At 27.3% G+C, this 15336-nt stretch overlaps 1 protein-coding gene and 1 long non-coding RNA gene across 4 annotated transcripts in view; one reads left to right on the plus strand and one right to left on the minus strand.

Moving 5' to 3' along the window:
- LOC111632370 (tyrosine-protein kinase Src42A-like) overlaps positions 1-10682 on the minus strand; it is a 71933-nt gene extending 61251 nt beyond the window's left edge. Inside the window, exon 1 of the mRNA XM_023376816.1 lies at positions 9980-10682. Within this exon, the coding sequence (XP_023232584.1) occupies positions 9980-10395 (416 nt within the window). The 5' untranslated portion in view covers positions 10396-10682. The remainder of the gene's footprint in view (positions 1-9979) is intronic.
- A 2260-nt stretch (positions 10683-12942) lies between these two features.
- LOC111630870 lies at positions 12943-14525 on the plus strand. Of its 3 annotated transcripts, none has more exons than XR_002757608.1 (3): positions 12943-13062; positions 13139-13678; positions 13766-14525. It is a non-coding gene; the product is annotated as an uncharacterized LOC111630870 (long non-coding RNA). The 3 variants fall into 3 exon arrangements; XR_002757601.1 differs by having other exon boundaries at positions 13011-13062; positions 13124-13678; XR_002757615.1 differs by having other exon boundaries at positions 13020-13062; positions 13160-13678.
- Positions 14526-15336: the final 811 nt, after the last annotated feature.

Here is a 15336-nt window from a genome sequence, read left to right on the forward strand (position 1 = left end):
TTGGCCACTGGTGGGCCTAATCATCTTTAGTGATAAATTAGTGACATAGACAAAGAAAACGTTACATTCTATCGTTAGAATATATCATTGTAATATAATGCTTGAGGATGGCTTGTATAACAAGCGAGAACATTTGTGATTATTAAACATTTTCCTTAGCAAAATAAGGTGTTGTATGTGGTTTACATTACTGCTGAGGATAAGTGGCTGAGAAATTAGTGGCATAGTTTAAAACTAGTAAAATTTAGCAAATCAGACTTATCATTCAGCTTTAAGCTTAACTGACTAAAGTTTGTATAACATAAAAATAAGGATAAAAATTTACTAAAAACAATATTTATGACTTGAAGACAACATAATATTTAGTCTTCAAATTCATTATATAAATTATATTTTTAACTGTACAAATGCCAGAGATATTTCAACAAATTTATGTATTGAGATGAAAAATCAACCTAAGAGGAGTCAATCTTTTGTAGACTTTTACCTACAAATGTAAGTCAATAGTTGTGTGATCATAATCTTGTAGTGCAAAAAAGAACAAATTTGAAGTACTAAAGTTTATATTATCTTCTAGATACATATATTTTTTTTTCAAATTTATACTTGGTATGTGTCAAAATCTATCATGTAACATAACAGAAGGCCATAAACAATCATTCTTTCAAAATACATAAGACATTACTAGTGTAGAAACCTTTCCAACAAATATAAATTATATCTGCATAGTCCAAATCTGCAAATCTTGTATTATTTTTAACTTTCACAACAAATGTAATATGTGTAGCAATACTTCTAATTTGTTATTGTCATGACCAAAATAAATGTTTAAATCTAAATTTTTGGATTTTTGATATATATAATCAATTCAAAGAGAAGAAAAAGAAAGAAAAAAGATATTTGATATATTGAGAACTACGGAGAATGAATACCATTCATTATGAAAATATTCTTAACTATTCTAGAAATTAGCAAACATAAATAATTAGAAAGTAAAAGTATAAACAAATGCTACAGAACAAATCTATTGAATCATTACAATCGAATCTTAGTGTAATGAAAACATTGTTATTAAAAGACTTGACAACTTCAAGTAGGACCTTTTTAAGAATAGGAACAAATAAATTGTTTTATTCATTCTTTATTTGTTTCAAAGAGTTTTTGTCACTTAATGATAAAAAAAATTCTGCATACAGTAATTTAAAATGTTATTCTAACTTTCATTTCCAAACATACACACATTTTATATTTAAATCAATTAAAATGACTATTTTAAATTTCTTTTCAATAATGCTTTATATATTATCTACTTATTTATTTTTAAGCAAAATAATTAACTGTAATTTGCTGGAAAATTATATATTTATCTAAATTTATTCTCTTAATTATATGTAGTATTTCATTAAAGTTAAATAGATTAAAATTATAATAATATATATTAATTTATGTAAAGTTACAACTTCATTTAAAATTTGCTTGACACACAAACAAAATTTAACTTTTAACTTTATAGGTATTTCAATTCTCTATGAAAGTGTAGAGAATGTTGTGTATTTTTAACTGAAGATGGGCTTTAAAAGCCAAAATGTTTGTTATATAAAATAGTTATTAATCATTAAAAATATCAGTAAACTAATTACACTGCATGAGAAACAGGTTAATAATAAATTGAGAATAAAGACAAAAGCATGAACTAAATCCTATATTATAATGATTTATTCAAGTAGAAATTTATTTTCTCTACATTTAAAGCTGCTAAATGAAAAGAGAATGTTTTGGGAAATATATATAAAGAGAATTGTTAACATTCTAAACTAGTAAGAATTTTATATATAGATATAATATAGAAAAAATCTTTGAATTATGTAGAGAAATTAGAGATGTTCTTGAAAAAAATTATAGATATGTAAGAATGTAATATATTTACTTTATGTGAATGTAATTGTATTAAATATATATCCCAATAGTTTTTACTATAAACATTACCATTCCCTCTTCATACAAATGATGATAAATTATAAATAAAATCATTCAGTTTCAGATACTATATTCAAACATTCCAAACATGTTATTTACAGAGAACTCAAAGCCCTTCACACCAAAACCAGACAGAAAATATAAAGAAAATGCAACCATCTTTCAGCAATATGGAGTTTAGTTTACTTCCAGACTTACAGGACTTCACTTTTCAGAATTGTTAAAAAACAATAATTGTAATTAAGTCTCCTTTGTGTACTTCAACACTCCTCACTATCATGGGGAATGTGGAAATTAAAGATTTACATAACATAACTCAGCTTCTTGCATTTCATTTCCTGTAATTATCATTAAAAGTCTTTAAAAATAGTAATAATTTATAAAATCTTAACAACATATTTAAAATTTAAATTTATGTTTCACTCTCTAAGATCATCATTAAAAGTTTTTAGAAATACTAACAATTTATAGTTTTAAGACTTATATTAGAAATTTAATATATTTAAAATCTAAAAAGTTGTTCTTATTCTGTTCTAAACATTTAAAAGAATGTTAAAAAATATATGTTATTCTTTTAAATTCGTAACATGCATTCCATCTCTTGGAGATTCAAAGTAGTTTCAAATCTTTTGTGTTCTATGTCAAAACTTTCTTGCCTGAGAAATATACTGTCAAAAGTACTTATGTGAATTTTGTTCAATTAAACTTTTTATAACATTGAAAGAGTTGATTTTCTTCATTTTTTCCAATGTTTATTCACACACTAACTTATTCACTTAAATTTTACCTAAAAAAATAATGATTACATAATAATTTTAATTTATTGCATACTTGATGAAAAATTATCTTTTAAATATTCAAACAACAATACAAAATTTAATAATACTAAATATTCATTCTCATCACAAATAGCATTCTCAGATTCAGGTTAGATTTTCACTTCTCATAGTTTATTAACTTATTATTTCTATTATCAATTACTGTCAACAACTCCTTGAAAGTTGTTAACATAATGATAGAAAAAGTTCTCATTTAAGTTGTTTTTTTCTTTCTTTTCACTTCAATGTCTCACTGTATTTCCTCAGACTATTTTTTCTATGTTATTTAATGCCGAATGAATTTATTTTAAAAACTATCAAAAATGTTTACTTCTTATTAAGACAAATTGTTTTTAATATTTGTTTTAACATGCATATTTTTATGAGTTTTGGATGTTTAAGCCATTCTATAATAGTAAAACAGTATTTGCAACTTCAGATGATGTCAGCCATTGATAAGTCTAAGATATCACTATGATTATATGTTATATTATTGATTATATTACATAATGAATAATATGATATATTATTGAACAAAATAACTGTAATTCTTAAACTTTCTATAAAAAGCGAGTTATTGTGTTGCTCAGTAATATGAACCTCCCTCAAGAAATAAAGCCTTTTATATATCCATGAATGGTAAAGGCTGGATATTGTAATTTAACATTTAAATATATTTAATAACTTATGCCTCCAAAATATAAAATTTTAATTACTTAATTAAAATCATAACTAATTTTAATAATTTCAACTCCAACACACAAAGAAAACAAATTAAAGTCTTATATATTTATTTACATTAATCATTCAAAATTAAATTAATGAAATAATTTAATTTTGCAATCAATCCTCATAGAGCATTAATTTATTTCATTAATATTAACTACAAATAATTTTTTTAAACATTTTATTTTACCTAATCACCAATACAAATATACAAAAAGAGGATAGTCATGAAGTCTGAGAACACACACAAATATAAATAAAAAATGAACTTTTAATATTACATTACAATATATAATAATATGTTCAATGTGTTCTCTCATTAGAAATGCATGTGTTTAATGCACCATGCAAAACTATAATGCATTAACACAACATTTCCATCAATCTAAACCATTTTCTAACATTATGGTTACACTGCATTTTAAATTAGATTGTATTATTAAAAATTTACAAATTTAGAAGAAATGCTTGAACATAAAATTGTTTTCATATCTTGTCCCTTCCACCCCTCAGGAGTACAAAGTTCACTTCATGTGTTTCTGACCAGTGTGAAGAGCAAGATATAAAGACACTTTTATTTTATATTAAAGTATGATATTTATCTTCCTGGTTTATTCATTTATTTTATTTACAATTAGGAAATGTCATGTGACAACAGATTTCCTCTCCACATCAGTATATAAAATGTTTAAAAGATAAAAAACAAATGGAGAAAAAAAATACTAAAAAACAATACTAACAAGAAAAAAAAACATGTGGATATAAAAAATTTAAAACTTATAAACTATAGATTATAATATCAATTAGATTATATTCCACTTTTGGAAAATATTAAAACTATTATGAAAACTATTGTAAATATTTTGTAAGCTTTAAAATATGTCTGAAAAGACAGTTTAATTTTCTTAATTAATTAAAGTAATGATTTCATTAATACTGCCTTATACTACCTTTCAAGTGTTAGAAGATTTCATAACTAATTATTAAACTAATACAGAACAAACAGTATATTTGAAAATGTATCTTTACTGTTAAATATTTCTATTGATATAATACATAAAGTACTAGTATAAAAGTAGATTATAACTTTTGAAAAATATACCATAGTTTGTTCAATTCTTTAGGAAAGTCAAGGACTAAACACAATATTAATAAAGACATTAGAGAAATGTCTCTTGATAATGTTTCACATTTCCGTATAATGACATAAATGCATATAGATGTTAATTAAGTATAAATAAATATTTGATAAATTATTTTAAACAAACACTAATAATTGAAAATTTTGTTGCTATAGAAATGCCATTTTTATACATGCATACACACATTCTGGAAGTAATTCACAATTCTAGAATTGATTCTTAAGTAATAGTTAAATCAGAATTTTTTCCCTATTTCCCTATACTTAAAAGTGACTAAATTATATCATCTATATTTAAAAATTACCAATAAAAGCAATTTTCCAATTTCTATCAACAAGTTTTTCTCATAATTGAAAAGTTTGCTGTTAAAGTAATATTTAAATTTACTTAAAATATGAATAGAGATAAAAGCACTTCAATGAAAATTTGAACCACTTTTTTTTAATAAATTATAATGAAAATGATAAAATAGTAAATGTCTGCTTTTATTAACCAAACTATCAATTATTTTACAAATTTTTACGTGAACATCAATAAATGTGTCAGCAAAAATTTGTTAAAGTGACATGAACAGTTCAGAATATATCTGTTTATATTCAAGTAATATTCAATTTATCCGGTTACAATTATACTGCCTATATTATATTACTATATAATTTATATACGAACATGTTATAACAACAGTTACCAACATTATCAGTCTATGACATATTCCAATTAATTTTCAGTTAGTTAATAATTACATAAATTTGATACTACAATCAGCTATATAGCTTTATGTTACGAATATAATAATTAAATTTATAATTTTAGAAAACCCTAACAAAGAAACAATTTTAATTAAAATAGGATTTAAACCAATAACACTTAACATGCCAAGAGAGTTCATTACCATCACAACATCCTCTTCCTCTATTTATATACAGATTATTACTCTTGTTTCACCATCAGAATATTATGACTCTGAATATTCAATTATTATAACTGGTCATGTAGTTTTTAAATATATAAAGTTACAAATTCAACATAGTAATTTTTGTATTTGAAAATTTTACTATTTTTAATCAAAGCATTGCATTACTATAATCTTATATATCCCAAGTTTTATATTTTGTGTAACTAAATGTAAATGTAAATATTTCAAACAAAAATCAATAGAATTTATTAACTGTTTTAAATTTATAGCTCCTATTTTTATTGAGTGAATAAATTTATATCTGAAGAAGAATTCTAACTACTTATGAGTGGTTAATACAGCAATCAGTGTAACAGATAATATATCTTTAATATTTTTTATTTATTTAGGTGGTAAAGTGTGACTAACAGTTTTAATTAATTAGAAAAAGAATAAATTTTCAAAATGAAGATGAGTTGCATAAAAAGCAAGGTAATGCTAGATCATGTTAACACCTGTAAATTTGAAAATTCAATCATTTGATCAAGTTTAAAATTGATAAATTCTTGAAAATTTTATGCAAGTACTTAAACTTTGAATTAATTCTTGTAAAAACAGTCTTCAGTAGATTAAATTAAATCATATAAATCAATTTGTTTGAGAATGAATATTGATCAGAAAGTATTAATAATACCAAGAATGAATATGATAAATTATTATTGTGATTTTGAATTGTTACTATAAACTTTCAATTTTGATTCATTTCTAAAATTCTTAAATCTCTCATTTATATCTGCTAGACAATCAGAAAAATCTAAAAGTTTTTTCGATCAATATACTTATTTTCTATTTGTAAGACATTTTGAAGATAGAAAAATGTAATAGATTATAATCATTAATTTTTGTGAAACCGATCTAAAAACTCTAATTGTCTAATTCAATTAAGAAATATCAAATATATGATGCTTTAACCAATGTTGCCATTGGTTAATCTCAGATGATAGAACCTGGAGTTGGTTTCTCAAAAGATCAGCTATCTGAATTATTGGGTGTGTTGTCTAGTATGTTGTTTTAATGTAGCTCGATAAGCAAGCCAATGATATAGCATGTTTCATTTGAAACAGACTATGTCATTGGCTGACTTATCTAGCTGTATTATAGCCATCTTACTAGGCAACATGCCCATTATTTAGCAGCTGTCTTTATTTTTCTTTAATAACTGGGATTATATTTTGAACTGGATTAGACATTTTCCTCTACTTTTTTATAATCCATTATCAAACTTTTAAATTAATTTTGTGGTGTATATCAGATTTTTCTATAGAAAATAAGATAATATTACAATTTGAAAACATTGAACACATTGTAATCACAGCATCAACCTTAATTAACATTCATATTTTATAAAGTTAAGACTCACTTTTCATTTATGTTTTGAGAATCTTTCTTCCTTCTGCAGAAGTGTGCAATGTGCAAGATCTCAATATATGATTTTGTATACTATAAATTTTGAAGATGTAATAAAAAAAACTGCAAAAATAAGAAAAAGATACAAAAAGTTTTTACTTTGTTTAATTATGATAATTCAATGAAGTATAAAACAATTTAAATTGATTTAAATTAAGTTATACACTTCACTGAGAGATTTTGGAAGTAATTCTTTGAGTTTGATTCTTTGAAAGTGAGAGAAAAAAATATATTTTCTCTTTTACTTTCTATCCCCCAAAGATTGGAATATTACCTAAAGTACTTGAAATTTCTACAAAATTTTTCTCTGAGAAAAGTAATTTGAATTAGATTTTTCACTTCAGGAATTTTTAACAAGTAGAAAGTATAAAACTTAACTGAAAAGTCATATTAAATGGATTTCATTAATTCTCAATTAAAAAATGAAAACTGAAAAACAAAACTGCATTGAATGGCATACAAATGATGATGCAGCATTTTAATGATAATGTAAATTAAAAATTTGATTTGAACATTTTACATGTAAAAAAATGATATAAAAGAACTGAACACACATTCATATGTGCACGAACATACTATATATAGCAGGTGTAGCCAACCTTGTTCCAATAGGAGCCATATATCACTTATCAAAAATATGCAAGATTTGCATTCTCTATTAGAACAGTATTATATACATAAAGTTTAAGTTTATAAAAAGTTATGTAAATAGACTATATGGGAGCTACAGTGAGGAGCTAGAACAATTGCTTGCAGCTTTTGAGCCACAGTTTGCCAACCATGGATGTATAGCATCGATCTTAGATGTCGTAAATACCTCAATATAAATTAATAATTAAACAAAGAATCTGTTTACACTTGCAAAAAAATGCATTTAATCTTAACCACTAATTTTAATAAAATCATTTTGTATTTTAAACATAAGATTATTTACAAAGAACATGTATGCATGCAAATCTATTTTAGAATTTACAGAGATGCTTTGTTTTAAAAATGTTCAAGTTCAAATTAAGATTAGAATTAATTTATCTAGAGTGTTCTTAAACAAAGGTTGTGTGTGCAATTTCTTATATGACAAGAGTGAATCAATAGAGTTATTATTCACACTTATTGATATGAAAAAATACATCTATAAAAATCTCAAATTATTCAAATAAATTCATAACATTTCTATAATATACCAACTTGAAATATTGAGATAAAAAAATAAATAAAATTTAATATTTGAATTTCTTCATTAACTAAAAATGTATTTTGTTTTTCTAATCATTCTTGTAAATATCAAATAATTTTATTAAATCATAATTTGTGTTTCTTATTTTATAAAATAGAGCTGAATTCAGAAGTTCAAAAACAAATTTATGTAATAAAATAATTTTCATATAGTTGCTATGCAAATTGTACAAAAGTTCTTGTACAATAGTTCTGTACAAAATTAATTTTCGAACAACACAAAACACTCTCATTTTAGTTATTATACTTCATATACACGAAGGAGATTGTATTACTGATCTACAGTATGAGAATTTAAAAGGTCTGTTTACATTATCGATAAATAAATCCATTTCATTTTTATCATTTATCAACACATTAATCTATCAAAAACAAGAGGATATCAATTTGAACGAAAACCACTTTTTTAAAAGCATTTAGACAAAAATTAAAGATAATTTAGATAATGAAAGTCTTACGATAATCTAAATTAAATATGAACATTCATCTCATAATTTGTCCACCCACTTTAGTATTATAATTAGAAAAACTGAACCAAAGGAGAGCCAATTTACACAAGTAACTTTGTAATTTGTTTGGAATTAAAAATTGCTTTTATTCATATTAACATTCCTTTATATGATTTATATATAGTATATAATCAATAAAGTTAAGAATAAATTAAGAAGTGGACTTTGTCACATATTTTTAAGCATTATTTTTATATTTTATATAATGAATTATGACTTTTTAACACTGTATTAAGCATTATTTGCTGTTGGATGCATTATAAATGGCCATTTTATTTACAAAAACAACATTCTGACAGCAAATAAGGTCTAAAATAAAATAACTACTTGATATGTATTTTAAGCATATATATTTATCTCAAATACAAATCAATATTAAATTTCCCAACCTGAATCATCAAATATATGAAAATATGAATTGATTTTTAAATTAAAATGACGTAATATTTCTCTTTAGAATTTCTCCCATAAGATGCATCACAGTATAATTGTTTGACATTACAATTATGTAACTGTAACGGAATATTATAAATTTAAAAATATTACTACACATTTTTCTTTTTGATAATGAATTACGACTTTTTAACACCGTATTAAGCACCATAAGCATCGAATGCATTATAAATGGCCATTATATTTACAAAAATGCCATTCTGACAGTAAACAAGGTCTAAATTAATGTAACTATTACTCGATATGCACTTTAAACATATATACTTAACTCAAACGCAAAATAATATTAGATATTCCCCCTTAATCATCAAAATATGAAGCGTACAATGCCGTAACATTGTAAATGCCATATTTCTCTAAATTCATTTTATTGAAGAAACAAATTCTAAATGCAACTCTTTCTGCCACAAAAAAGAATATCGTGGCATCGGCAGAACCGTATTTCAAAGTTGAATTCACGCGCAAGCCATAACATATCTTTTGGCGCTTAAAACATTACGGCATTATATTTACATCATTTTGTTATTAAAGAGAATTTGTAACCTAGTGAGTTTTTTTGGCATGTGCAATATTGTGTCATTGCACACTTAATAGATGAAAATTTGAATTTATTTTTAAATTAAAACGATGCATCTTAATTAGACGAGTGCAAAAAATTACTCTCTCCCATAAGATGCATCAGAGTATAAATCAGCGTAACACATTATAATGAAGTAACGGATATAAAAAAAAAACACACAAACAGACAAACAGACTTACGATTCAGCTTCGATAGATTTGAGTTTAGCCACGTAATTCGACGGAATATACCCTTCATGCTTGGTAGACTTGGACCTAGCGAACCACCAATCTCCCTGAGTATCGTTTAATATCTCCAAGTGTTCACCTTTCTTAAAACTCAGATCCTCGTCGGTCCTTGCATCGTAATCGTAGAGGGCCACAAACACTTTCATACAGACTCCGGAACTCGAATCCGTATCAGACGGAACTGGAGGTAAATTTGGTCCATTCCTACCGAATATCGGATCCGGAAATCGAAGATTGGGGTGCTCGTGAGTCTGCAATAACGAATTGATAGTGACGGGTTCGTTGTCGATCACTCGGTCGACGGGACCGACCAAATCGCGACCTTTATGGACGTTTTTCTTGCTTCCACGGTGACAGCAATTGCCCATGATTGATATTTATGTCATTTAGAATTGTTTAAACTTAAGACGGATTAAATAACTACGATATTTTACCATCAAAATGTCATTTTAACACACGTAAACAACACCCGACCTATAGCGTATTCCATCTTGTAATGAATTCTTCTTCCTGACAACTTCACACCCACTGTTGCTATGGTAACTCCGCGATACGCGACATAAATCGCCGATATTTAATTTATTTTAAAGCCTACTCCGGTTAAATCCCTGATTTATTTTACTTATTTCGTATAAAAATTACGTGATTAAGATTAAATCTGCAAATTTTGTACGTATTTTTTTTTATTTTTAATTTTTCGTAAATTAGTGCGGATTGAGTATCCTTCCGCCGTGCCAGACGATCGTATATATATATATAGGACTACTTCCCCACTCAACGAACTTTCGTTTTGTAAATTATAATATTAAAATTAGCAACGAAATTTTATTAATTTGCAATTAAAGAAATTAAAATTTAAATTTATGTTTCACTCTCTAAGATCATCATTAAAAGTTTTTAGAAATACTAACAATTTATAGTTTTAAGACTTATATTAGAAATTTAATATATTTAAAATCTAAAAAGTTGTTCTTATTCTGTTCTAAACATTTAAAAGAATGTTAAAAAATATATGTTATTCTTTTAAATTCGTAACATGCATTCCATCTCTTGGAGATTCAAAGTAGTTTCAAATCTTTTGTGTTCTATGTCAAAACTTTCTTGCCTGAGAAATATACTGTCAAAAGTACTTATGTGAATTTTGTTCAATTAAACTTTTTATAACATTGAAAGAGTTGATTTTCTTCATTTTTTCCAATGTTTATTCACACACTAACTTATTCACTTAAATTTTACCTAAAAAAATAATGATTACATAATAATTTTAATTTATTGCATACTTGATGAAAAATTATCTTTTAAATATTCAAACAACAATACAAAATTTAATAATACTAAATATTCATTCTCATCACAAATAGCATTCTCAGATTCAGGTTAGATTTTCACTTCTCATAGTTTATTAACTTATTATTTCTATTATCAATTACTGTCAACAACTCCTTGAAAGTTGTTAACATAATGATAGAAAAAGTTCTCATTTAAGTTGTTTTTTTCTTTCTTTTCACTTCAATGTCTCACTGTATTTCCTCAGACTATTTTTTCTATGTTATTTAATGCCGAANATACAGTATTTACTTTTAATATTACCGATATGTCATCGAAAAGAAAACGTGTTGTATTATCTTTAAAAGACAAATTAAAGTATTTGTTTCGATTATCCGGATTTTTCCTTATCCGGACTACCTTCATCCCCAATTAGTCCGGATAATAGAGGTTCTACTGTATTATTTTATGTAAGAGGATTACATGTTTTATTTCTGACAAAATAAAATTAGTGGAAATATGAAAGATTTAAAACTGATAATTCAGGAAAATGATTCATAATAAGGAAATGATCTGTTGATTATTTTACGATAAGCATTGCTTAATATTAAAAATAAGTTTTCATGTGAAATAATTTTCAGTAGAAAAATGACGTTAAGATGGTAATCATCCGCAGGGGTCGTTATTTACTTTTTAAGGCCAATGACGTCGACTTTTCTTCGTTGGCGGCCGCTGCTGAAAATGGCCACGCAGATTTCATTGAATTAAGTCAAGAAATTGTTTCCTAACTTAAATATAAAAGGCTGTCCGTTAATTGTAGGGTTCGGGTGTACAAAATTAAAGATATTTTTTAAGTTTTTCTGATTTGTTGTGTCATAAAAGAATGGTAACTCAGAGAAACGCACTTTGCGAGTTACCCTTAATGATAGGTTGCTCTACCTAATTACCTAACATCCATCTTGGAAATGATTAGAAAAGAAAGAAAGAAAAGTGCTTGTACTTCAAAGTACATCCGAACTCTTCAATCGCGTGTACAGTTTAATGGAGGAAGATTCATGAAAATTACTGTACCTGATGTGTCAATTCTCAAGTCCAGACCCATACAGTCCGGCAGTCCTCATAATGGATCTTCAGACAACAAGGATGGGTGAGATTAAAACAACCCTTTCTTTGTGCCCTCAATAAATAAAACAAAAAAATTACCATTTAATCCATGCAAGTTATGATTACCAGAGCCCCCTTTAAAGCGTTTTAATTTTTAAAATTGGCGTTTCCACTTCCCGAGAGGAGGACCCAGAGGTTGGATTTGTGGGAAGCGAGTGTTCGAGTTGTTTCATTTTGTCGAATATAAAGAACGAGGCGCTTGACGTGTACCTGAATGATTGCGAGAATTGAAGTAAAGGTTAAACGCTGTATATCTTCGTGTTACAGTGATGTTGTGTTCGTGTATGTATGGTCGAAAGGGGGATTTCGAAAGTGATATTGTACACGGGATGCATCACTCATCTTGGTAGTGTAATTCCTAAGTATTATCTAGAACCATTTGTGCAATGCAATCAGGATTTATATTTGCCCGGGTGCCAAATACAAATTTATTCCACTTAAAATTTAATTAATTAATTAAATTTTAAAAAATACATAATAATAGTTCTTCGTTGTATATATTTCAAACAATGAATAATAATGTGTTTTATCATTATTATTTAATAAAAATCGATTAACAATGAGATCGTTCTATCTGAAAATATCGGAAGATTGAAATCGTAAAGGTAATTTGCAATTATATTTCGAATATTTTTATCAATTTAATAAATTAATTTAAATATTAAGTTATTCATTAATTAGTTTTGTTGAATTCTGCGAAAGGCAATGGGATTACGGCATTACATGATCGAAGATGAATGAAGGCAATCAAATTAAAAAGATTAGGATAGGTTGGAAGAAAATAACGCTTTTGCTGTACCTTAACTCACTGTCCACCATTCGTCTCTAAGCCATCCTCAGAGTTTTCTCCTCGTCGATAAAGTCACACGTTCTTCAAATTATATACAAGAAAACAAACATATGTATTGAATTGGAGCAGCATTTCTCGCCAATCATGCGATGACTCTACTTTTTGGATTCGCCGGAAGATTCAATTTAAAAATAGAACTTAAACTTCTGTGATTTACACCATTCACTCATTAATTCTACTTTTCGAATTTATTACAGGATCTCCCGTCTGAAAGTAGGACATTCATTCTGCACAGTCGCTGATAAATTGTGTACAGGCTATAGACAACAATTCGATTGCAGCATCATTTTTTTTCCGATCTCAAATAATTTGGGTTGTCGTAATGCAAAATTATTTGAAATATCCATGGAAATACGAAAGCTGTACCAAAAGTAACCTTTTTATTAATTGACATAAGTCGTTCTAGATACACGTTAGTAGAGTAATACTCCCTCTACAGTAATCCCTCTTCATTGCAGGTAAATAATAGATTCCGAGCAGAAGCAACGTGCCGTCATCCAGTTCTTGAAGGAAAGGTGCAGGTTGTCGGACATCCACAGAAGACTACAGAATGTTTACCGAGCAATATAACAGATCGATGAAAAAGTTTAACGAAGGACAAACCAGCATTGAAGACAAATCACGCAGCAGGAAATCATACAGTGGTCTCCCGCTTCGTGGTTTGTCTTCTCTGTTTGACATTCTCACCTCATTGCAGTTGTACAATGTAGTGAGAATGTCACACAGCGGACGGTAGAACACTTAGATATCGGACCACCGATCATCAAAGTTTCTTTCGGGTTTTTAGGTAACGAATATATATAACTACGTTTTGCAGCATAATTTTATAAGAGTGGATTAGTAGACTTTTATAGATGAATAAGGTTGTGGATATATTCAGTACTTTTGACTGTAAATTAGATTACGCCCCACTATAAATTGGCTAGACCTATGGATCAAAGTGAGAAGATTGCAGTTTTTGAGTTTTGTATTATAAGAGTAGGCCTAATAAACATTCCGAGTGTGTGGATTAGGGTGGGTGAAACTCTATACGTGAAGTTCATGTGCAGAGTTACACGCATTCTAATTCTAGATGGAACTCTCACACGGCCACCTCCACGTGGTGAGTTCTGGGTTGTCATTCGTCGAGAAAAGACGAAAGGCAAGCGAAGAGCCGTGTAATTAACTCTTTTCACGTTTCTCTCAATGTTCTTACTGTAATTTGTGTGGCGAGTAACGATGACGTATCATCATCTTAAATAATAATAATTTAAGGGATTAATGATAATAGCATTAGAAAAATTCACGAACGAAATTCTTTTATATTTAATTTATTTAAATAAAGAAGGACAGAGTTTTAAATTTTATATCAATTAGTTTCATGAATGGTTTAATACGACTTTATTCATTCTATTCTAATGAGTGAAGAATGGCGGTTGATCCGGATAGAACGGGTGTCAAACGCTGCTCTGAGGGATATGAGATGGAATTGGGGTAGGGCATTCAAAAGTTTTCAAATACTAGAGTCGAGTCAGCCTTCTTAAAAGAACAGAGAAATAGAAAAGTAAAGTGAATTAAAATCACTCGATTTTGATTATTTAAGCTCCTCTATCCCGTGCTAGTGTTTCAGAGCGTGTTAGTAAGTCTGTAATTTATATTTATGTTTTACCAGTTCAGTTCCTGCTTACAAGGGGACCTTACGGTCTCGGAAATTCAGTTCGGGATGAGACTTTGCAGGTTAGTAGTATACCTCAAGGGTGTCCATCCAGAAGAATTGTAAAGCGCACTAGCAACAAGATTCCGAGAAAAAAGGCTCTAGAGTTTTAAGTGCAGCTCATATACCGATCGATTTTACACTATAGCAGCACTGCGAAATGGCTGAGCCTGTAGCGAACTCGTTTGCCACGCGGACGATCTATGTTCGTTTCTACCTTCGGCTAACTTTTTTTTTTTTTTTAAATTGTTTTAAAAATTGTAACAACTTTTAAATAAAGTTAATGACCTAAAAATATTATCAATTAAATCATAAATAACTGTCACACCTATCGCG

This window comes from Centruroides sculpturatus, unplaced genomic scaffold (assembly GCF_000671375.1).
Source record: "Centruroides sculpturatus isolate CEXI.00-Female unplaced genomic scaffold, Cexi_2.0 scaffold91, whole genome shotgun sequence".
Lineage (NCBI taxonomy): Eukaryota > Metazoa > Arthropoda > Arachnida > Scorpiones > Buthidae > Centruroides > Centruroides sculpturatus.